At 35.0% G+C, this 23324-nt stretch overlaps 7 protein-coding genes across 9 annotated transcripts; 3 read left to right on the top strand and 4 right to left on the bottom strand.

The window, feature by feature from the left end:
* Positions 1–226: 226 nt before the first annotated feature.
* On the top strand, positions 227–2488 carry LOC9322230 (transcription factor HBI1). 2 transcript variants are annotated; one of them, XM_021032915.1, is made up of 6 exons: positions 227–958; positions 1047–1265; positions 1340–1474; positions 1564–1635; positions 1709–1843; positions 1935–2488. In XM_021032915.1, the coding sequence occupies exons 1-6, from the start codon at positions 563–565 to the stop codon at positions 2001–2003; spliced, it is 1026 nt and encodes a 341-aa protein (XP_020888574.1). In that variant the 5' UTR covers positions 227–562; the 3' UTR covers positions 2004–2488. The 2 variants fall into 2 exon arrangements, with proteins under 2 accessions (XP_020888574.1, XP_020888575.1); XM_021032916.1 differs by having other exon boundaries at positions 315–958; positions 1715–1843.
* A 2552-nt stretch (positions 2489–5040) lies between these two features.
* Positions 5041–6957, top strand: LOC9320192 (anaphase-promoting complex subunit 10). The gene is made up of 6 exons (XM_002886117.2): positions 5041–5443; positions 5558–5618; positions 5695–5787; positions 5872–5942; positions 6482–6586; positions 6673–6957. Exons 1-6 carry the CDS (start codon positions 5265–5267, stop codon positions 6740–6742), a joined length of 579 nt encoding a protein of 192 aa, XP_002886163.1. The 5' UTR covers positions 5041–5264; the 3' UTR covers positions 6743–6957.
* Positions 6888–9382, bottom strand: LOC9320191 (tubby-like F-box protein 2). The gene is made up of 5 exons (XM_021031540.1): positions 8969–9382; positions 8218–8583; positions 8056–8143; positions 7831–7960; positions 6888–7737 (listed from the first exon to the last, which is right to left on the bottom strand). Exons 2-5 carry the CDS (start codon positions 8548–8550, stop codon positions 7104–7106), a joined length of 1185 nt encoding a protein of 394 aa, XP_020887199.1. The 5' UTR covers positions 8551–8583; positions 8969–9382; the 3' UTR covers positions 6888–7103.
* LOC110230163 lies at positions 8760–9224 on the top strand. Its single transcript, XM_021032173.1, is given in 3 exon segments — positions 8760–8763; positions 8993–9148; positions 9151–9224. Coding segments are annotated over 3 exon segments (234 nt in total).
* A 3361-nt stretch (positions 9383–12743) lies between the features above and the next one.
* On the bottom strand, positions 12744–16282 carry LOC9320189 (syntaxin-112). 2 transcript variants are annotated; one of them, XM_021033630.1, is made up of 8 exons: positions 15846–16282; positions 15677–15748; positions 15290–15349; positions 15050–15144; positions 14896–14965; positions 14700–14804; positions 14123–14164; positions 12778–13893 (listed from the first exon to the last, which is right to left on the bottom strand). In XM_021033630.1, the coding sequence occupies exons 1-8, from the start codon at positions 15951–15953 to the stop codon at positions 12964–12966; spliced, it is 1482 nt and encodes a 493-aa protein (XP_020889289.1). In that variant the 5' UTR covers positions 15954–16282; the 3' UTR covers positions 12778–12963. The 2 variants fall into 2 exon arrangements, with proteins under 2 accessions (XP_020889287.1, XP_020889289.1); XM_021033628.1 differs by lacking the exons at positions 14700–14804; positions 14896–14965; positions 15050–15144; ... (1 more) ...; positions 15677–15748; positions 15846–16282 and adding an exon at positions 13974–14050 and having other exon boundaries at positions 12744–13893; positions 14129–14396.
* Positions 16283–17739: 1457 nt separating this feature from the next.
* LOC9320188 (transmembrane protein 53) lies at positions 17740–20698 on the bottom strand. Its single transcript, XM_021031998.1, has 4 exons — positions 19476–20698; positions 19238–19340; positions 18420–18613; positions 17740–18331 (listed from the first exon to the last, which is right to left on the bottom strand). Exons 1-4 carry the CDS (start codon positions 20087–20089, stop codon positions 18061–18063), a joined length of 1182 nt encoding a protein of 393 aa, XP_020887657.1. The 5' UTR covers positions 20090–20698; the 3' UTR covers positions 17740–18060.
* Positions 20699–21394: 696 nt separating this feature from the next.
* LOC9322229 (protein RER1D) lies at positions 21395–22904 on the bottom strand. Its single transcript, XM_021031999.1, has 3 exons — positions 22352–22904; positions 21854–22088; positions 21395–21742 (listed from the first exon to the last, which is right to left on the bottom strand). Exons 1-3 carry the CDS (start codon positions 22711–22713, stop codon positions 21674–21676), a joined length of 666 nt encoding a protein of 221 aa, XP_020887658.1. The 5' UTR covers positions 22714–22904; the 3' UTR covers positions 21395–21673.
* Positions 22905–23324: the final 420 nt, after the last annotated feature.

The following is a 23324-nucleotide window of genomic DNA, read 5'->3' as shown; positions in this document are numbered from 1 at the left end:
CGTACATTATACCAAATACTAAACCCTAAGAACAACTGGAACCGACTAAACCCAAACATAACGAATGAAACGCATGTTAAATCATATTTTTGGAGCCTAAAAAAGGGCAAAATCCATAAATTATTCAAAAAAGGCAAAATCCATAAATGCCATTATAAAAAAGGGCAAAATCCGTAATTAATTCATTTATTTCTAGGGGTAAGAGATAACAAATAAGTAAATGAAATTTATACATTTAAAAAGGAAAATAGAAAACATAAGAAGTAGGGGACCTTATGTGTGTGGGTCAATGTTGGTTTCTATTTAAAGCTAAGATGAATGATATCAATGGATTAGTTTCTCCCACCTCTTCCATCTGTTTTAAGCAACCACCCAAAAAACAATATTACATAACCTAAATCTCTACTTCTTCATACATTTATAGCAAATCCTCTTTTGCTTTAAACCCACCAAGAAAAAAAAATAACTCTGATCATTTTTGATTTTTTCCCATTCTCTATTTTGTTTGTACTTTTGGTCTCACTTTAAAAGATCAAGTTGAAAGATTTCTGCAGAGAACAATATGTTGGAAGGTCTTGTCTCTCAAGAAAGCTTATCCTTAAACTCTATGGACATGTCTGTACTTGAAAGGCTTAAATGGGTGCAACAGCAACAGCAGCAACTGCAACAAGTTGTGTACCAGAGTAGTAATAATTCACATGAACTTCTTCAGATACTTCAGTTCCATGGAAGCAACAATGATGATTTGTTGCAGAGTAGTTTCAGCCCATTTCAAATGCTTGGATCTGGTTTTGGACCAAACTATAACATTGGTTTTGGTCCTCCACATGAAGCAATGGATGAATGCATTTCAAGAACAAGTAGCTGCCATATGGAACCAGTGGATACAATTGAGGTTTTGTTGAAAACCGGTGAAGAAAACAGAGCCATTGCCTTGAAAAACAAGAGAAACCCAGAGGTTTGTATCTCCAAAACAAGATCATAATTTCGGTAAAAACTATGTTTTGAAACATGAGTTTTGATATAGCTTTTTAATAATGTCTCAGGTTAAGACAAGGGGAGAGGAAAAGACAGAGAAGAAGATCAAAGTAGAGGCTGAGACAGAGTCAAGCATGAAAGGAAAATCAAACATGAGAAACACTGAAGCATCTTCAGACACTTCAAAGGAGACATCAAAGAAAGCTTCAGAGATTCAAAAATTAGATTATATTCACGTGAGAGCTCGTCGAGGCCAAGCCACTGATAGACACAGCTTAGCAGAAAGGGTAATAAAAAGAAGTTACTTGTGTTACAAGAATCATGATATATCTAGGGTTTCTGAATGGATTTGGATTTGCAGGCGAGAAGAGAAAAGATCAGCAAGAAGATGAAATATTTACAAGATATTGTGCCTGGATGCAACAAGGTCACAGGAAAAGCTGGTATGCTTGATGAGATCATCAATTATGTTCAATGTCTCCAGAGACAAGTCGAGGTAAGTAATGAAACAATGTTTCTCTGTAATTTCACTTCAGTATTAACCAAAGAGAATAAGTCTAATTCTTCAAGAGACATAATTTGCAGTTCCTGTCGATGAAACTCGCTGTCTTGAACCCGGAACTAGAGCTTGCCGTGGAAGATGTATCTGTAAAACAGGTGAAAACACATTCTCTAGACCCTCAGAATCATATTGTTATCACTCAACAACTTAAGGGCTATGAAATTTCAGTTTCAGGCTTACTTTACAAATGTTGTTGCTTCAAAGCAATCAATAATGGTAGATGTGCCGTTGTTTCCGTTAGACCAGCAAGGATCTCTAGATTTGTCTGCGATAAATCCGAACCAAACGACATCTATTGAAGCTGTAAGTACATCTTTATATGAAACTGAAAACTTGTCAGAGTTTTTGTTCCTTGTCTGTGAAGTAACCTTTCTCTTGTATCTCTCTGTTTCAGCCATCTGCAAGCTGGGAAACTCAGTCACAGAGTCTCTACAACACATCTAGCCTCGGTTTTCAGTACTAAGAAAGATTCATTCAAACGACATGGTTGACATCAATCAATCATCAAAATTCAGAAGCAGATTCTATTACATTTGCTCATCAAAATAGTAATTTTTGAAATTTGGTTAATGCATTATCCCTTTGATCCTTGTTTTCTGATATTTAAAACCAGAAGAACTGGAGATAGCAATGCAATGGTCTTGTCACCATCAATCTTTGTGTATAGATTATATATATAATATAGAGAGAGAGAGATAGATAAATATGTTTTAGAGGACTTATAGATATGTCATATGTGTAGAAGAAAGAGAGAAAACTCTTGTGGTGATTACAATTCTTGTTTTTTTGGATATATAAATATCTAAGAAAATTATTAATCGTTTTCTTGTTTCTTTTTTTTTCTGCAACTTGTAAGAGTTTCGATCTTTCTAAGATTCTATTGTCAACGAAATGTATCCATCAATATGTTCCCATTTGAAGGGTATGGGTATAGAGTTATTAGGTCGCCATGATTTTTTATATATTGGTGGAAAAAACTTTGGATGATCAAAGTAAACGTACGGTAGCTAATGATTTTTCTTATGATCAAATTAGTTTACAATAAAATAACAAAAAAATAATTTTATGAACAAATTGTCCATTTGCCAAAGAAAAAAAAAACAAAACAACTAATTGTCAAGTTTAGTTTTATGATGATATGAATCATCAAATTAAATTTTAACTAAAAAAATCAAATTATATTTTTGGATAATTATTTAGTGTCAAAATAAAATTCGATTGAATTAAATACTACACTAGTAAACATTTAATAATAAGAAAAAAGAAAGTATAGGATTCTTCAGTGTCACCAGAATTGTTCCTTCCGTTCGTAATTCTCAAGGAGGATATTTTGAGCTGTACTTTGGTTTACGTGATACTGAGTAAGTCACTATTTTTTAAAAATTTAAACCAGAATATAAAGTCTTATGACTTATTAAAATCTTAAAATTAGGTGTATCCATCTAGAGTGTCGTTTGACGGGTGACCTTGCAGTCGAGTTCTATCACTTATGGAAGCGTCGTTCAGGTAACACAGTGATATGTATTATCAAGTTTGTGAAATTAGAGCTATCACAAGAACGTAGGTGGAGATGTACCAACGTTACCGGATGTACGAGGATTATGTTAAATCAAGATCTCAGTATTACCGACGAGATGCTTTGTTGGTAAGTATTTTTTGTTTTTTTTTCCGTTTACAATTAAAACTCTAAAGTTGCGACTGAACATTAACTGTTTATAGTGTTCTAAATCGGATGTCAGGAATCCTGAAAACGACCAAGTACCTATCATAACACGCAAGGAGAATGCCATGAAGTGATGATGTTCGTTGATTTCTTATTTTCTTGCAATTTTGTTTTAAAAATGATTTATTATTATTTTCTTAGTATTTATAATATTATTGAATTTTTATAAATTTCATCATTTACCCTAATTTCTTACACTAAACCCTAAACAATCCCTAATCTCTCATGATTTTACCATTCACACAACATTCTTCCCGCGCATTTGCGCGGGCAGTCACCTAGTTTAATAATAAGAAAAAAAAAAAGTATAGGATTCTTCAGTGTCACCAGAACATGATTTATAATTTTGGTGTCTAAATGGATACTGCGATTGTCACTAAACTAAGATTCTACAATTTTGACGTCAAAATATGATAATGGAAATTTAGCGCTAAAACATGATTCTATAATTTTGGTCCCAAAAATTCAAGTTCCCGCAAATTCATGAATTCTCTATTTTGATATAAATTGGTGAACGTAAAGAAAATCTAATGTAGTTTTAAATTTGTGTCATTTTTAGTTCAAAGAATGATATTTTAGACTTATGATTATTTTAGGTGCAACAGTTGCATTCAAACTCTAATTTTCATTACATTCAAAATATCTAATTTTGCATCCGGATGCAACTACATAATTTGATAAAGCGAACAACATTCATGCATCTATATGAAAAAAAAACAAAAACCCTATAAATTTTCAGCTTATTGTATTTTCTTTTCTAACTTTATCAATGTACTACAAATCTATTACTATATACAACTATAGTGATATGTATAATGTTACTGATGCTGACACATGCTCTCTCTATAATCTATATCTATATCATAATATGTTTTCTAAAAGTAGCTTTCAAGATAACAAGTGGGACAATGTTCTTTTCTCATATCAATTTTTCCAACCAATGATCTATTCATGAACTGTCTGATTTTGACAAGATCTATATATGATAAGATATTATCCATAACCAAAAATGAAATTGGAGGTAGTTTTCTTAAGTAGGACTAGGAGTAGTTAAGAGATTTTGAGAGGATCGAAGAATGAAGAATGAGAACCACAAAGAGTGGGCATCATTGTGGTTGCAGAGATTTTTAACCAAAGTGGACCTTCTTTTGTTCTTTCGGTTCCATTGAATTTTATCTATCTAGCCTTCATTTTTAAGTAGTTGGAAATCTCTTCTATATTATTTTAAAAAATTAAACAAAATTACGGAAATGTCATTATCACAAATAATGAAAGTTTTTCTTTCTTTCTGAAATTAAACTATAGTCACAAATTCTTTCAAATAAATTATACATAGAAAATTTTGGAAGACTACTGTTTTTAATGGTCGAAAAACTCATGGTGGTTTGGTAGTTGAATGACTTCTCCAGATATTGGTGGAGTTCAATAATGATTAGTCATGATAGATGTTTTAAATTGTTAGATTAGGCGATGTTTCATATGTTCCGTCAATTAGTCTATATTTAAGTCGAAATCCCTCAATCTTCAAATTATTGGAAAATATAAGAATTAATAAAAACATTTAAAACCAAAAGATATAATTTAGTTATGGGAATTAGTGTTAGTGTAGTCGTTATGTCACTATCCGGATTCAGTTTTGATATATATGTAATTGACCCCGGAAAAAAAAAAACTTCTTCTCAAATTAACAAAATTTGATTGTATGTCATCTACCTTCCACAAGTCTTAACTAAACAACAATATAGTGATGTTGAACATCACAATCTTATCATGGAATTGAATCGCTTATAACTTTGTAAGTGTTTGATCACTTTTATTCAGAAAGTAAAGTATAATGCCGTTTCTGCTTAACAAAACTAAACATCATGCCGTTTCAATCATTCATTAACGACACGACATTTGTCTATAAGCCAAAAGACGAATTCTCAAAACCTCGTCGGAGGGTTTTAGAAGAGGAATCTCAAATCTCAAATCTCAAATCTGGGATCTCGGAGAGGAGATATGGCGACGGAGTCATCGGAATCGGAAGAAGAAGGAAAGATTAGAGGAGGAAACGATAAGCTAATCATAGACGACGATCTAAGAGAGATGGGTAAAAACGCTGCTTGGAGTGTCAGCTCTTGTAAGCCCGGCAATGGCGTCACCACTCTCCGCGACGACAATCTCGAAACCTATTGGCAGTTGAGTAAACAAAAAAAACCCTAAATATCTTATCTTCCTCTCATTCTTAATCATTCTTAATCTCTATTCAATTAAAGGATTCGACTTTTTTTGTTTTGTTTCTGAATTTGTAGATCAGATGGGTTACAACCACATTTGATTAATATTCAATTCCAGAAGAAAGTGAAATTGCAGGTATCATTATGAATCTATTTCCTCAGATCTTTGGTCTTTTTGGTTGTTTAATTTTGGATTCTTTTGATTTTGAAAGTTAGTGGTTCTCTACGTTGACTTTAAGCTTGATGAGAGCTATACACCAAGTAAAATCTCTATTCGAGCTGGTGATGGTTTTCATAACTTAAAGGTAATATCTTTTTACTCTGAAGAAGAAGAAAGGATTCTCTTTAGATTTATCATGTTGTGTGTCTCTTTCTCTTTAATTGTTTAGGAGATTAAAAGTGTGGAGCTTGTTAAACCAACTGGTTGGGTTTGCTTATCTTTGTCTGGAACTGATCCACGGTATGTTCGTTTCTTATCAAGTTATGGTTTTTGTGGTTGTTTCTTACTAGAATCTAGCTAGCTGGTCATAAGATGAGCAGAGGTGTTTGCTACAATGTTAGTACTATGATCAGATTTTTGCTAGTACTACAAAGAAAGTCTGCAAGGTTATTAGTATTGCTTAGACATGTCTGTAGATAGCGAAGAATGATCTTGTTCTGTAGGTTACTAAGTATTGAGCTGATAAGTTTAACCATTATGTCCTCTTCTCAAGAAAACTTTTTGTCAAGAATCTAGCTAGCTGCTGATAAGCAGAGTGTTTGTTACAGTGCTAATGTTATGATCAGAATTCTGCTGCTTCTTTTTTTTGCTAGTACTTAAGAGAAAATCTGCAATCGTTATTAATATTGGTTAGACTTATCTTTAGCTAGCAAGTTTAAAGCTTTTGAGGTTTCACTTAGTAAAGGTCTAAACTAACTTCTGCTGTTATGAATGATTTGTTTCTGTTGGGTGCCTAAGCATTGAGCTGATAAGTTTAGCTATTGTATGTCCTCTTTCAGGGAAACTTTTGTCAACACATTTATGTTACAAATAGCCATTTTGTCGAATCACCTCAACGGGAGAGATACTCATATCCGCCAGATCAAAGTTTACGGCCCTAGACCGTGCGTCTCCATCTTTCCTTCACTTAAACTGTGCACATTATATGTTATTACTGCCTTTGCATGACTCTTGATCTTTTCGATTGCAGAAATCCTATTCCGCACCAACCGTTTCAGTTTACATCTATGGAGTTTCTCACTTATTCGACACTGAGATGAAAGATTTGAGCAGGAGAAGTTTGAACAACATGGGACTGTGAAAGATACTGCTATTGATACCACAGGAAGAGTCTATAATCAGATTAGGTTTTGAAGCTTATAGTTTCACATATTGTTGTGTAATGGCTTTTGTTTATATATTACATTGGATATAACAATCATAACTTCATTAAGCTTATCCACCAAAAGCCCCATCAAACTTTTGACACGGTGAATTTGGAGAGATGGGTTTAAAGCATAGTTCAAAAGAGCTACAACAATCTACATACAAAGAGCTTTTCGTGGATTGATACATTGAAACCTAAAGATAAGAAAAGCCTTCTATGATGATTTGCAGAGATGGATTTAACTCGGGTTAACTTTACCCTTCACATGCCGGTTTGGTGTCAAAGCTGCTTATACATATAGCAAAGGCTTGAAAAGCAGAGAGAGGGTAGCGATAATCCATGGTGAAAATGTCCTTACCGATTTTGCCAAACTGTAAGATCACCCTCTCATGTTCTTCGGGCGGCGCATCCAAAGAAGCGTCAATGTCTGCCACAAGCTGGAAATTCTTGACTGAAGCCACGGTCACTCTTCCCTTGAAGTTGAGGCACCAACACTGCAATTGCTCGTGCCATCTTGGGGATTTGTTTTTGAGAACTAGCGGCTGGTCCCTTAAGCCTGGAGTAATATCAGGGACCTCTCTGTCTGTTGTGCTGGTTTCTCCTTTTGGTGAAGGCGAGGAAGAGACTTCCTCTTCTATGCCTGGAACTACTAATGGTTCAGCAATAACAGAAGAGAGGGGTATAGAATCCATAGTGCAATGCATTCTTCTAGGTCCCCTTGTGCGAAGAACATTGAGCTCGTAGGTTACATTTCCTACAGTAGAGCTATTAGCAGGTAATTTAGGGGCCGCTTGCTTGGGGTGAAGTCTTCGGTTAGGTTGGCCTTGTGCTGTGGATGATGATGTTTGGTTGTCATATATTGTGAACTTGGTTCCCAGAAAACCAGACCTATCCCACAATATAAATAGAAGACTGTTTAGAAAAAGGAGCTTTCGATTGTTAAGACTTTAAAAGCAGGTGGAACTCAGGAGAATTGCTTACCTTAACTTGCCAACATAAGTGCTGCTACTCCGTGAGAAGTTTTTCGCAGATAGCGAGATTATAAAGTCTGTGCACGTTGCTCTTCTAATCCTTCTTGCTGCTAACAACAGTTTATCGTTCTCTGTCTCAGCTGAAATTCAAAAACAGGATCATCTTTAGAACAACGGTTTCTTCTACATTGTTCACAGTTTCATAAACTTTAGTCAAGGTATAAGGATTACTCACAAGGCATCAAACCATAATAGAGAATGTATGTAGCTGTTGCTCTATTCCTCTTAATAAAGCATTGAATTGGAGAGTCTCGCGGCCCCGGCTGCCCACAATCAACCAAGAATTTTAGATTTCCAACATGATAATGTGAACAAAGAACCAGTAAACTTTCTTTACCTGTTTCAATGAGATTGGAAAAGTGAGCTTCCCACACTGCTCAGGGATCCTCACAATCTCCATAGTGATTCCTCTCCATGATTTACAGACAGAAGCACAAGAGACAACGGCAGCTCGAGCGGGCCACGCAGTCTCACTCTCTTCAACCCTCCGGATAATGTCATGAAGCAATTCAGGTGGCAAAGAAGCCCATGGGCTCTGCGGGATGTTTTCCAGTGGTGGTGTTGTTTGATCAGGAGCAATGTGAGACGACTTTGACCAGCTTCTCTTGGAGATACCTCCAAGTCCATCCCTCACTTCCTTCAGATCACGAAGGATGCTTTTCAAAGACATCTCTTTTCAGCATACCACAAAACTCCCCAATAACTGCAATCCACTCAAAGTTCATGTTTTTATAATCTAATCAAAACCAATTCAAAGGAAACAAAACAAAGCTCTACACTTTCACATAAAAACTTGTGTTTTGCAATCAAAGCTCAACACTTTCACAGACAAAAACAGACCCCAAAGATAAAAACTTGGGATTTACACATCTATGCCAAATGGGTATCAAGAAAATATGAACTACTAATAGAAAGAGCTCGAATTATAGCATAATCTCTTCATGAGAACCCAATCTTGAAAAATCTCAGATTCACATTACTCCAACTTATTATTATCCATTGAAACTCATCAAAACCAATCTTTAAATCCGACAAGAAAACACAACAGATCCAGAAACCCCAAATGTGAAAGAATATTGAAAACCAACCTCAATGAAATCGATATCTGGATCAAAAGACAAAAACTTTGAAATCTCTGGAAACTGGAAGATGAAATCAGCGGCAGCTTCTTCACCGGATCCGAGAGACAAGATCGGAAAGAGAAAACGTAGAAACAGAGACAAGCATAGCTGTTTCTTGACAGATTCTTCGATGCTCGTCGTCTCCGGGAAGAAGAACGAATTCGCCAGTGACGACTATCTTGACATGATTCCGTCCGTCACCGGCGTTATCGCCGTCGTCTGACTCCGCCGCCGATCTCACCGTAGGTGAATAAAAGGAGTGGTCTCCACCAAACGAACCTGAACCTCTCTCTCTTCTTACAAATTGAGAGAAAAAAGGATCCGAAGTCTTCGCTGTTTCTTATAGTTTTCAAACAAACGTTTAAAGGCAGAGAGAAACTCAATTAAAATTAATATTAAGAAAATAGTTTTGGTCGGAAAATATTTTTAACTTCTAAATTTTTTTAGTTAGTCAAATAATTAAGAGCTTCTATGTTACGACCTGGCTTTAATTGATCATGACTTACTGCATGTGGCAATGACATATTTGGTCGGTAAAATGATATTACTATTTTTTTATATAGAAGATTAAAAGAAAACTTTAGAATTAGCCGACAAAATAAAACTTTAAGAAACCTATAACCTATTTTAGTTCCAATGTATCTTACGATGAAATTTGTTGAGATAAATGGCTATCACTAATTCACTATATATTAGTTTTAAGTTTGAAAGCATAATAAAAGTTTACACACTTTTTTAAGAAAAATTGCATCTAGTGTCTTTCAAAATTTTCATTATTCTTCAATTGTCTATGATTTTTTCTTCAATAGATTTAAGTTGGATATAACAATTTGTTTTCTGAACCTCTATAGTTATTTTTTTATATTCAAACTCTTTGTTTGATGTTTTCTTTATTTAAATAAAAGTTGGAGATTTTTTTTAGGTTTATAGTAAATTTGTTCATTTATTTCATTTTCATGATAAATATCTCTTATTTTATGAAAAGTCGCATTCAAGATGTCAAGACAATTAATTAGTCTAACATCCTTCTTAAGGCTTAACTTAGTCTAATCCATATCTAAACATATATCTCGTTAATAGAGGTACATACATACTCCCTCCGTTTTAAATTAGTTGCCGTTTAAGGTTTTTTCACGCTTATTAAGAAAACATTTAATTTTCTTGTTTTACCCCTAATTAATGTATTGTTTTATGTAATATTATTACTTAATAAGCTAAGAGAGTAGGAGTAAAATTGAAAAATCTGTCAAAATTATGCATTGAAAACCTAAAACGACAACTAATTTGAAACAAAATTCAACTTCTAAAACGACAACTAATTTAAAACGGAGGGAGTATTCTCTTTGCTAAGTACAATATTAAACTCTTTGCTAAGAGATGTTCCCTCCAAATAACATTTCTTATTGTTGGCCATGTTGAAGTTGAACATACACCAGTCCGATTGGTCCGGTTTGGATAAACCAACTGGTTTGTGAACCTTTATAGTATTTTATTTATTTATTTTTGTATCTAGATTCTTACTTTTTTGTAGTGAATTTGTTTCGATTTATTTTCATAACAATATAAAAGTATTTTTATATGAAAAATGCCAATCACTAGATAAAGTCAATAATCAATCTAACGGTTGGCTTATTTAATTTGGAGGAAAATTGTTGCATTTAGGATTAATTAAGGATTCGCGCAAAAGTTTTTTTCTCCTTGTATGTTGAATTGGAGACTCTTTTGTGGACGATGAAGTGTTTACTAGCGATTCTAATGACTAGTAACCTTATTTTGACGGATCGCTGATCTTATAGAGATGACTTCTAGCTCCGAGGAGTGACCTACTTTTTCTACAGAGATGAGAGATTTTGTGTATTACAGGGACTTATTCTCTATTTTTAGTATTAAGTATATCCCTTGTAGTGGTAATACCTCCGTCGTTCATCTTGTGAAATGTGCAAGAGGTCGCAGATTTTATTTTTCGAATATAAGTTCGACGGTATTTGATTGGCTCACTGTAGAAGAGAGTTCTTATCCGTGAATTAATATATGGAGTTTGATATTTTTATAAAAAGTACACTTTTATGTTCAAAAAAAAATTAAGAATTGTTCTCGTGCTAAGTATACTATAAACACAACTTGAACATACGTACTTACTTCATTTTTTTTGTTTGACCTTATCCAACAATTTGAAATGTTTTTAAAATGATATACACATCACACATGTATCATGTATCATGTATGATGTATCAATTTACATAATTAAAACTTCAAAATCTCTGTCAAGCCACCCATTTTGACACCATACATATAACAATACATATGAGAAAGTCTGGGTTAAGATCAAACTCCATGAAGTGGTATTATAATTTTATGAATTTGGCAAATAATTAATAGTCAATATATTATATATGCCACCTAATTTAACTTTTTCATATATTTGTTTGACATAACTATCCTATTAAAATTTTGATGACTTTTGATATGTGGTACCAACAATACCTAATGAATCGTATACCCAAAAATATCCTTCTTCTCCACCCATATGATTGATTTTTTTGACAATTTATTATAGTTATATATCTTCAAGTAATAATTATTTTGTGAGTGCATATTATCGAATTTAAAATTATGTGATGGTTACACAATGACAACACTAACACAAATTACTAGGTTACATATTATTTAAAAATAGTATTCTTAGGATATGACTTTATTATATGCACAAAATCTTCTTCAAGTAAATCACGAAAAAAAAAATTCTTCTTCAAGTAAATTATGACTTTTCCAGTTGCCACATGAATAACATTTGTAGCATTCATCCCAAAAAATGGTTACTGTTCATGCATAAACTTGTTAATGGATGTTTTTTATTTGTTCGTAAAACTTGTTAATGGATGTAGAAAAGAACAAATTGGTAACTCTAAATAAAACTATATTACCTTAAAATTAATTTACCGCGCGTAATCTACATTTTAGTTTCATCTTATTCACCAGAATCTTACCATTAGAGTTATGATGTTGAAGTGACTAAAGAGCCTGTGATAGATAGTAAACAAATAGCTTTTTAGAAGATGAGAATCATTACATTTTAAAAGCTAATAACTTGAATCATTGAAATTCACAATCAGGAGTATTATTAATTAAAACTTAAGAGTGGCTCGTGTTTGATATGTGGACCACAATACAACTATTTTATATCCTACATAAATATTTTTGTACACAAAAGTGAGAAGTAGATATTATGTAATGCACAAATGCAAATGTAAGTTATGTGTATGGGTCCATAAAAAAAAAGAAGAAAAGCATGATGGGTATTGATTCCAATTTGTGTGTTTGTCCATTGGGATTGATAATTTTGATAAGATTGGGAACTATATGTTTTTGCCAGCTTACACTTGTCAATTCTCTTACCATTACCCCATCATTCTTTTTATTAAATGTTCTCAAAATCTGCTAGTCAATTGAATAAGTACTAAAACCTTAGTTTAGTGACTAGTAATCCTGTTTTGTTGACTAAATTGGTAGATGCAAAAAGTAATGACTAAATATAGCAATTGATTAGCCAATCATCTAATCTAAAGATCAACTAAATGTTTGCTAACTATATAATTAACTCAAATGACTAAATACTTCGTCCATTTCCATTTTCATTTGCTTGTTTGTTCTCTATTGTTTGTATCACATCTTTGTCAATCTCACCAAATTTTGTTTGGTTCTTGTTGAATCTCTCTACTAGTCAATTAATTATGAACCTTTTGTCTTGATTCACTATACTTCAGATATCTACTAGTCCAATCGAAACATTACATCATGCACTTGTTTCTTCTCTCTTAGACATTAATATGATCAACACAAAAGATTTGTGGACAAAGATTCATGAATACAAAACCTGAAGTTTCTTCTGATACACAAAACATGAAAACATCTAATGAAATAAAACTAGAACAAAAGAACAACCAAATCTCTTCTCAAAACACTTAACGAGAAGCAAGCATTGAGATGACACACACAAGAAGAATAAGAACACCCAAAATCGAAACCCAAAGAACCCAACTGTTAGTCTTCTTCTTCATCTGATTAGCATAGTACAAACTATTAGTACCTCCACTCACAAAGCTCCCTGCATTAGCAACATTAGCTTCAATGTCATCAATTCGATCTCCTTGAGTCTCAACAAGAACAGCCATGTCAAGAAACACTTGATGAAGCCTATTAAGACTCCTCTTGATATCATTCACTGCTTCATGTCTCTCTTTAGTCTTCAAATCCATCTCTGGCTTCCCTTCAAATGTCTTAACCAAATCAGAACAAGACCCAGATCCAGAGATCATCTTCTCCATGTCTTCATTACTTGGTTCTTCACCAGTCGCTAAAAAATACTTCCTTTTGAGATCTTCTCTGTAATCAGCAAAGATTCTTTCCCTCAATCGATGAAACTCACTCATCGTCTCTCTCAGTTTCGCTCTAACTCCATTAGTTATCGAAGTTCTTGTCCTGTCCACGCAAGATCCTTCCTTGAAACTCGTACGATTCACAACGTTTCTCTTCTCAAGAGTCTCGATTAGGGTTTTGACTGTGTTGGCTTTACGAGAGATGGTGACGATGTTTGATTCCATTCTGTCTCTTAACCCACGTAAGATCTTGGTACTGTGAGTTGATTTGGTTTCTTCGTTTAGGTTTTGGAGATCGAGTAAGAGATGAGTGATCTCTTCGATTAGGGTTTTGATGGTTTCGATTTCTTGAAAGAAACCGGAGAGGTTTTCTTCATCCGCTGGACTGAAATCGAAGTTAAAGTCTTCACCTTTCTCCAAATCTCGATCAGATTCCATATCTTTCTTCGCTTGTTTCTTCAATTCAACATAACTTAAGAACGATTTTGTCATCAGATCATTCATCTTTGTAAAACCCTAAAACAAGAATCAGAGAAAAGAATCTGAGAATCACGAAATTAGAAACGAAAGAGAAGGAGATAAGAACAGAGCAATACGGTGATGGGTTTGTGAAACAGAGTAAAGATCTTCGTTATCTCTGAAACGGGATGTTTCAGTTTTCCGGGAGAAAGAACTGCAAAAGAGAAGCGATTCAATAATCGATGAAACTAAGAAACCCTAATATCAAAGAGGAAGAAGGAGAGACCTTTACCCAATAAATGCTTGTTAAACAAGGAACCGTTTCTCTCTCTCAACTTCGCTTCTCTCTCTCTGTGCGCTCCTCTGTGATTTCAAATTTTAAAGGAGAAGGAAGAGATATGGGGAAGTTATAAAGAAGATCTACAAGAATCCGATTATTCAGTTTCAAAGATTTGTTATTCAAAATTTGCTCTTTTATTAATCACAAAAGAGCCGTTGCTTTGAAAACGTTTCTGTTCCGATTTGGCCTCATGTTTCCTTTGTATACGTCGACGTTTAAACATACAAATAAAAAACGACACCGTTGCTACCAAAGGTATGCAAAAAAGTCTAGACCTTTATTGATGTTGCAGATCATATACTGCATTTTGATGCCAAAGGTACACAAAGGTGTTCAAATTACAACCAAAGTTGATTTTCACATATGACTAGTTCTTGTTTCGAGTTAGGGAATGCAAAGCTTGGACCTTTATTGATCTGTTTAAGCCAATTTACAGCATTTTGGGTATACAGAAGTGTATTAAATTACAACCAAAGTTGAGATTTTTTTTTGTATGAAGAGTTCATGATGCTTTTTCTTCTGCCGGTTGTTTTTGTTTATCGGCTTTCTCAGCTTCCAACTTTCTCAGAGTACTCGAACTTATCTTATTCCCACTCGATCCATCAGACACTATTTCCACAACTTCAATCTGCACAAGCACGTCCAAGAACGATTGGTTCAAGTGATGACTGAAGATCTTAAAATGAATCAGGCAACGTCTGGTGGATAAAAGGACAAACCTTAAGTTGAGAAAGCCCTCTTTCTGCTCTTTTTCTGTTAACTGACAAGCCACCGGGTAACGTCTCCTTGCTGCAGATGATTAGTATAAGAAGTCTTAAACAAGCAAGTGAATAGAAGAACATGTGGAAAGATTAATAGATAGATGGTGAAAACCTGACTACAATAGCTTCCAAATTTTCATCGACGATAGAAGGACCATATGGATCACTAATGGGTTCGGCTTGTACAACCAGCTCGGGCTTGATAGACTACACAAGAACACGCAAAAAAGTAAATAAGAGACACTCAAAATCCTCTTTCCCTTTTCCTTTCATCACACATTAAATAATTCACATGTAATGGCAACGACAAGTAATTGCCGATAGAAGAGATTCCACATTCTGGTGAAATTACCTTGACATATTTCTCCACATTACGCATCCTTTCTTCAATGGGTTGTATCATTTCAGCGAACTGTAAACACAAAAGAGTGAAGACGAAGAGGAATAAGACATCGAAAGAGCTCATCAACAAAGGGCAAAAAAAGTTTCAGACTTTGAGCTTAAAACCACAGAAAACTTCAGAACAAAGATGTTCAAAGGGTCTTCTTTTGCTTCTTGACCATAAGAACATCACTCCAACTCGAAATCAGTCAAACTAACCAATATAAAATAAAAAAAATCCATCTCCTGGGTCTAAGAAACAGAAAGTTTTGAAATTGAAACAAAAGTCACCAACTTTCCCTAAAATTGCTACTAATCTAAACAAAAAGGGAAACAAATCTAAAAGAGATTTGCTTACTTGCTTATTCGTCAACATTGGACCATCACACACTCCCACTACGATCCGATCCCTAGCCAGCTCCGCCGCTGCCTGATTTTTCCAACCCCACCATAAAACTCAATGGTTACTTCAATTCTCAAGAAACCCATACATAAGCAGAAATCGAAGAGAAAAAAAAAACAACTACCTTGAGGAACATTCGATGCCCATCGTGTAATCGATCAAACGTACCGCCGAGAACGACAGCACCAAACGAATTCACCGGAGACATCTTCGAATCTTCAGTAGCTGCCATTTAGGGTTCGTCTCTGAATTATTTGATTTGGAGACTTCAGACCCAAAAGAAATTAAAATCCTTTGTCACTCCTAATTGAATCGAATTCGCAGCTTCAGACACAAAAGAAATCGATTCCCACTACCAAAATCCCCAACTCTTCTTCTCCGACAATTTCTAAACCCATTCTGCTGTAACATGCGTGTTGTTTTATTCCCATAAACGGCCACAACAAAACGTTATAGTGGTATAACAAACGACGCCGTTTGTGGACGTTGCAAATCGAATACGATGTCGTTTCAAAATAGAGTCAAGAACATCGTCGTTTATGAAGCGAAGATGACACCGTTAAATCGTAGCTGAAGATCCGTATTGATACGACGTCATGAAGAAAAGTTAAGACCCAAAAAAAAAAAAAGCTAGACGACGCCGCTTGAGGACGGCGTTGAAGAAAGCTAATACGCCGTCGTTTAAAGAATGTTGATACGACTTCATTCTTACAAAGTTATTGTTTAGAGAACGGACAGACGACGTCATTTTAACAAAGTCGATGCGAGGTCTTTATTACAAGGTAAGAGTAGACGACATCGTTTCCGTTTGGGAAGGAAACACGACGCCGTTAAGGTAGTATTTAGTTTTGGAAAAAAGATATTCAACTACACGAAATATAACGGAATACATGGCTACACATGTCAAGTTTAGAAATATACAACTAACTACACGAACTAAATGTATTGCATGCCCACATATACCAACTATATGACGACATGTAGTCAACATCACAAACATCTTATTCCGGTACACCAATCGTCGAAATCCGGCGTTGACCATCGTTGACCGGCATTAACCAACAAAGATATGCAAAAATATGTAATATTAAAAACTAATACATATTAAATTCAACATAAAGATATTTTGTATATATATCTAATATATTGATTATTATAATTAGTTAGTTTTTTCAATTTAAAAACTAAAATAAAAGTGAAATAAAAATAATTAAGCGAAATACTTATTTGTACATTGTCAATAAAAAACATTAACTTCTTATTTTACAAATGCTTTTGCTAAAATCAATATCGTTAGATTTTATATTTTCTATATATTAAAAAGAAACATTGCGAATTTTTTTGTTGTTTACGCGTTATTACGAGAATTTGTATTAATAATTTTAATTTCAAAAATTTAACAATATATTAAATTTAGACTAAAGAGTATATAAAATTTTCTATATATCTTTTTTTTATGTATTATGATTTTGATTTTAGCAAAAAACTTTATATTTTTTTACCATGCAAAATTTAGACTAAAGAGTCATATACTCAATTTTTTGTAATAGAATTTTATTTATTTCGCTTTTGGTTTAGTTTTGAAATTGAAAAAATTAACTAATTATTATTATCATACAAAATATATATATTTTAAAAATATAGAATTTATTTTTTTTTCTTATTATTATACAACACCATAACCGATTCTATAGAATAATTCTTTTTAAAAACATTTAAAATAAATAAAAATATATTTTTTTGAATATTTTTGTTGGTCAATACCGGTCAACGATGGTCAATGCCGGATTTTGATGATTAGTGTACCGGAATAAAATGTTTGTGATGTTGACTACATGTCGTCATATAGTTGGTATATGTGGGCATGCAATACATTTAGTTCGTGTAGTTGATTGTACATTTTTAAACTTGGCATGTGTAACCATGTATTCTGTTATACTTCGTGTAGCTGACTATCTTTTTTCCTTTATTTTTTTATTTTCCGGCGTCGTTCAAGGTTTTACATTTTTTTTTCTGAATACGTTCAAGGTTATACATATGAAAGCAAAACTAGCAACAACAACAATATAAGAGTTTCAGAAACAATCCCAGCCTCAGTAGCACGTCGACACAATTTCGAGTTTCTATCTCCTTCGGATTATCTTGTTCTATCGAACAAACCACGGCTACAAAGATTCTGCAAATTTGACACAAAAACATAAAATTTTAAGAAAATGGAGCCTATTATTACAATAAAAAGTATTTTTGGGGGCCTAATTTTGCAACAAAAATTTTGGGGGCCCCAAACAATTGTTTCATGTTGCTGTGATTAGGGACGGCCCTGGATCTATGTTCCAATGTCACAGAGCTTGTCGTTTTGTTGGTGTGAAGCACTCTTGCAAGAAATTCTGAAGCTGTGAGGAATACAGGTCAGGAAAGTTCCGGTAATGATCGACATGAGGAGAGAACTTGAAATTGAAAGAATGTATGTTTCTTCCCATCTTCTGTTGTTCTCGGATGCGGAGCTCAACGGATTGAGACGGAACAACTTTGTCCCCTGAGCTGTAAAGATAGAGCTGAGGACATGGAGGATGGTTCTCATATAGTTTTTGGATGATTTTCGTTAGCCTCCTGCAATAGGAACAAATAACTCAGATTAATCAACCTAAAATACAAACAAGAAGCAGATGGGTTGTCTACTGTCTAGCGTGAAGCTTACGTATTGACATCCGGGAGGTTTAAGAAGATGGGGAAGAGTTTCTCTAGAGATGATAGCATCATGTTTTCAATTCCTAAAGGTTCCTTCTTTTGTGGGGTTGAAGCATCGTCTTCTTTTATGGGACTGTTTGGTTCTGTGGTTATGGTGGAGCTCCGCTTCTTCAGTATAGCAGCAGTAAACCCGGCTGCCCAAATCTGCAAAAGAACAGAGTTCAATTGTTGATCTATATAATCTGCACTCATTGCTAATCTATGCAAAGATGAATGATTATGATGTCTATTAAGACTACGCAATGATTAAGTACACGAATCAATTTTCAACAAAAGGGGCTTCAGAACAAGCTCGGGCATGCACTACGAAGGCAAAGCTCATTGTAACTTGTTCACCTGCTTAAGACATCATAATCTTTCAAGAAAACAAGATCGCATTCACAAAATATATAGGCCGATGTAACATAAACTGTGAATGATGGCAATGTAACCAAAAGAAATCAGCGGTTTTAACTCATAGCTATGGTGTTTTCTAAGTACTGAGTTATCTATCTACAAAGCTAATTGCTTAGGTATCAAAATCAAAATTCCCCTAGCCATGGTTCAGTAAATGCTTGTATCAATACAGAAATCTTCAACATAGAACTCAAACTAGCAACAGTTTCACAATAGCTCAAAAAAGAAATTTCCTTTTCTCTCCAGTAAACAAAAAACCTACAACTACAACAATATTGGCCTTTCCACTTCCAATACAAGACACAAAAGCAGTGGATAAATCATTCAAAACACATCCTTAAAAGGTAGAGTAACATTTTAAAAAGATCATACCTTAGTATCTAGAGGATCTGCTCCTCCCGAGTCGATGATACAACCTTTAATCTTTTCTACTAAATCTTGTCTACCAACAAAGCTCTCTAGCAATGCACCATAGCTGCAAAGAGTAAAAGGCTCACCAAGCTTAAAAATTCAGCACATTCATCATCTAATTCAATTACACTCAACACTAGATTCATCATCATCGTTAATAATGAGATCAGAATCACAAGGATTAGTTTCATCAACCCACACAAGCCAACCAGTGTTACTGAAACTGTGAAACACCAAGCATTTCTCTCTACCATCATCTTCTTTCTCCGATACCCAATTGACCAATTCATTCCCAAATTCAGCTATCCGTCGTTCAAGCCTCCGACCAAGATCTAACCGGAGCAAATCCCTAACGTCGACGGTGAAAGTAACGGCGTTAATTCCTCTGGAATTGTACCACTCAACGTATCTCCTTAAATGTTTCTCTTTCGCTCCTAACCAACCGAGAAGAACCACCGTCGTCTCTTTCTCATTCCCGCCGAATATCGCCGCGTTTCCACCTCCGTTCACACTCCGTGGAGCTCTGTTCCAGACAGCGACGCCATCGTTAGGTTCGGATCGGAATGGATTGGCGTGAACGGCGGTGTTCTCGAAACGAAACGTTGACGTTAGGAAGAAGATTGATTTGAAGAGATTCGAATTGGGTGGAAGCGAAGAGTATCGTATACGAAAGGCGGAGATAGAGGATTCTCTGGAAACGGCATTGTGTAGTAGCTTGATCGTACGGGGATCTGATTTTAGATTAAGCTTACTGAGAAGAAGACGATGATTGATAACAGAAGAAGTACTCAAGATTCTTGTAGCTGCTTCCATGGCGGATTTTGGATGATTGGGAGAAACCAAAAGGTTCTTCTCGTAAAATCGCTTCTAGGCCTGCGACTTCGGGTCGGGTCGGATACTTCGGGTCGGGTAATTCGGTTATTCGGGTAGTTCGGAATTTGAGTAATGGTACCGAAAATAACCGAATTAATAAACGGTTCGGTTCGGTTCGGGTATCGGGTTTTTCGGGTATTTTTTTTGGTTACCGAAATTAACCGAATATTTTAGATATTTGGTTAAGTTTGGTTAATTCAGTCAAATCGGGTCAATTATCGCGGTTAATTCGGGTAATACGGGTAGTTCGGTTAATTTCGGTTAAATCGGGTCGGGTAGTTCGGTTAATTTCGGGTAATACGAGTAGTTCGGTTAATTTTGGTTAAACCGGGTCGGGTAGTTCGGTTAATTTCGGGTAATACGGGTAGTTCGGTTAATTTTGGGTAACCGTTCGGTTAGGATGAACCGAACCGAACCGAACCGATTAGCGATTGCATATTATAATTCCATCCGATCGGTTATCTTCTCTTAACCGAAATCGAACCGAAAACCGAAAATCTCGGTTCGGTTCGGTTCGGAAATTTCGGTTCGGTTAGTTTTCCCAGCCCTAATCGCTTCGACTACCAGAAGAATGGAACCACTGAATAAATATATCTGAAAACAAATTAGAAATAGAAAACTAAACACTCTGTCTGACTCAGCGGGTTTCTCTTATGCATTAAGACTAGTATTTGTATTTGCTATTTTTATGTTCACTTTTCATTGGAGCTGATTCAATCTCTCTTCGAATTTTGAAATCTTGCATTTTGGTCTATACTACTGTCTTTTTACTCGCATCAAACTTGGATCAAAGAGTATAACATATCTGAGTTGGTCAAAAATCTGTGGTTTACCCACTGAACTTCCTCGGACCCCTAAGGACTCCAATATTGGTTTCTTGGTCTGGCAAGCTGAGCAACAATCTCGAAAGGAAACTGTCTTAAAGAGTGTCTCTCACTAATCTGTCAATGCTAGATCCTTCACTATATTTTGTTGTTGTTGCAAATGTAATTGTGCATAATAAAACCTATAAATGTTTGTCGAACCGATATCTAAACCAATAGAAGACCCAAAATGCTAGATAAGAGTACTGACCTAGGAAGTCAGGTAAGTACACTCGAATCTATACAATTTTCCGAGAATGATGACCAATCTGCATCTGTTTCTGTAAGACGATTTGGACCAGTGCAAGGTATTAGAGGCTGTCAACACAGCTTTGTGTGATTAGTTGTGTCCACAGACCACAGTAGTATCCAAGTCCTGGAATTCTAGAGAACACTTTTTTTTCCTACATGTGATTCCCAAATTCATTTAAACGTATAATTGTAAATACACTGTTACACATTACAATGAAAACCAGAAAATGCATTACTCAAAACATAAGAGAGATTTCTTAGTTCTGATAAGCTTCAAGAACTTTTGTTTTCCTAGTCCACCAGCATGACTATAGTACAATTTACTTGATATTCTTCTCTTCTTAGTTTGTATCCTTTCTTGCTTCGCCTATCACCACGTAAAGATCAGTACCTGATGTACGGTTCACATCTAATCCTGTTTTTCATTTCCCTGAGATGAATTGCTGCTACTGGGCCTATCATTTCCACCACCATCCCTCTGTCAAAAACATCAGCATAATCTATGTTAAGCACTCTTACTTTCCAAACCAGAGATTCAAGACTATCCAAAAGAAAATCGAATACAAATCACTCGTGTGCACAAAGTTACCTTGAGTCTTAAAAAGGTAAGGACACTGTGAACAAGAAACTTAAGCAGCTTTACAGGCTTTCTAACGTCGAAAGGAAAGTATCTATACTTGAACATGTGCACGATTAAGCGTTTCATAGTGAGAGAATACAGAACCAACCAGTAACACAACAAGATCGGCCAGAACACAGGCACATCCAAGAAGGAGAAGAAAGTCATCACAAATGCAACAACAAATGCCTTAGTAGCTGCATACCTGAATCAATCAAGAATAGCAAAAAGAAACAAAACTTTCATGAGAATTCAAACCCTAAACCAGATCATCGGATTGGCAAAAATAGAAACTTTCATGAGAAATCAAAACCTAAATCAGATCTCACACGAATTCACTAACATATCAATCATCAATCAAATTGTAAATTTACCAGAACTTGATCAAGAATGGTAAAAACACAAACTTTTCGTCAAACCCTAAATTCAAGATCATCCATCATCAAAAGTAAAAGAGTAAATTTTTACCAGAACTTGAACTCAGGAAGACGACGAACAAAGGGCTTATACTCATCAGAATCATCAACAGGTAAAGAATCAGGATCCAAAGCTTCAAGCTCAGGATCAACTTTAGGAGAGAGGAAACCAATCAAGAGGTTTAAGATATAAGTAGCTAAGCCATAAGAGATAACGAAGTATCCATAAACAGAGTAAACCCTATAGATATAGATCACAGCAGCGACTAAAGTCACAAGCCATCTTCGAACAATGTTAGGAGCAGATCTGTCTAAGTAATTCTGAAATGATCTCGAGAATTCGATTCTCCATTTTGCAAGTGGTGAAGCAACTATGGTGTCTCCTTCATTTTCGCTTCCTGGTTCGTCTTCCATGGCAAAATCTGAGCTTAGTTCACAATCACTGATCTATGAATCAACTAAACAAATCGACTCAAAACGAAAGATTCAAAGAGAATCTACTCAATTTAGGATGATTTTGAAACAGTGAAACTGAAATTTTCTCAGTTTCGTCTGATTTTTTCTTAGTCGTGTAAAGTCGTTTGCTTGGTTTTTCTGGAAAGATGAAGAAAACTGAATGACGCGACACGTGTCACGCTTTGAGATGCTTTCCGGGAAATGGAAGAGGCTTTACACTTTTATTTTAGCAGATTGGGCTTTTTTGGCCCATTACATTCGAAACGCGGTGGGGAAAAATATCTTGAACCTTTTTATTTTTTTGAAATTGAGACTAGAGAATTTTCATTTTGGTAGTGGTCCATTCTCGATATAGTGATATAAGGCCCGACCAAACCTTGAAAGAATCCAAAACCGAATATTTTTCGTTTTTTTCCGGGACCTTAAACCGAATTTTATCTTTACTTTTTGGATTGTATCGACCGATCATCTACTTTGATTCTAGACTTCTAGTTCTAGTAACCAAAAAACAACTATTCACAACGACAGTTTTTGTTGTTAGCCTTAGCCACAGCCCCACTACTGAATGA

Source organism: Arabidopsis lyrata (assembly GCF_000004255.2).
Source record: "Arabidopsis lyrata subsp. lyrata unplaced genomic scaffold ARALYscaffold_3, whole genome shotgun sequence".
Lineage (NCBI taxonomy): Eukaryota > Viridiplantae > Streptophyta > Magnoliopsida > Brassicales > Brassicaceae > Arabidopsis > Arabidopsis lyrata.
Note: the sequence above shows the minus strand (reverse complement) of the source record. Positions and strands in the feature narration are given on the sequence as shown.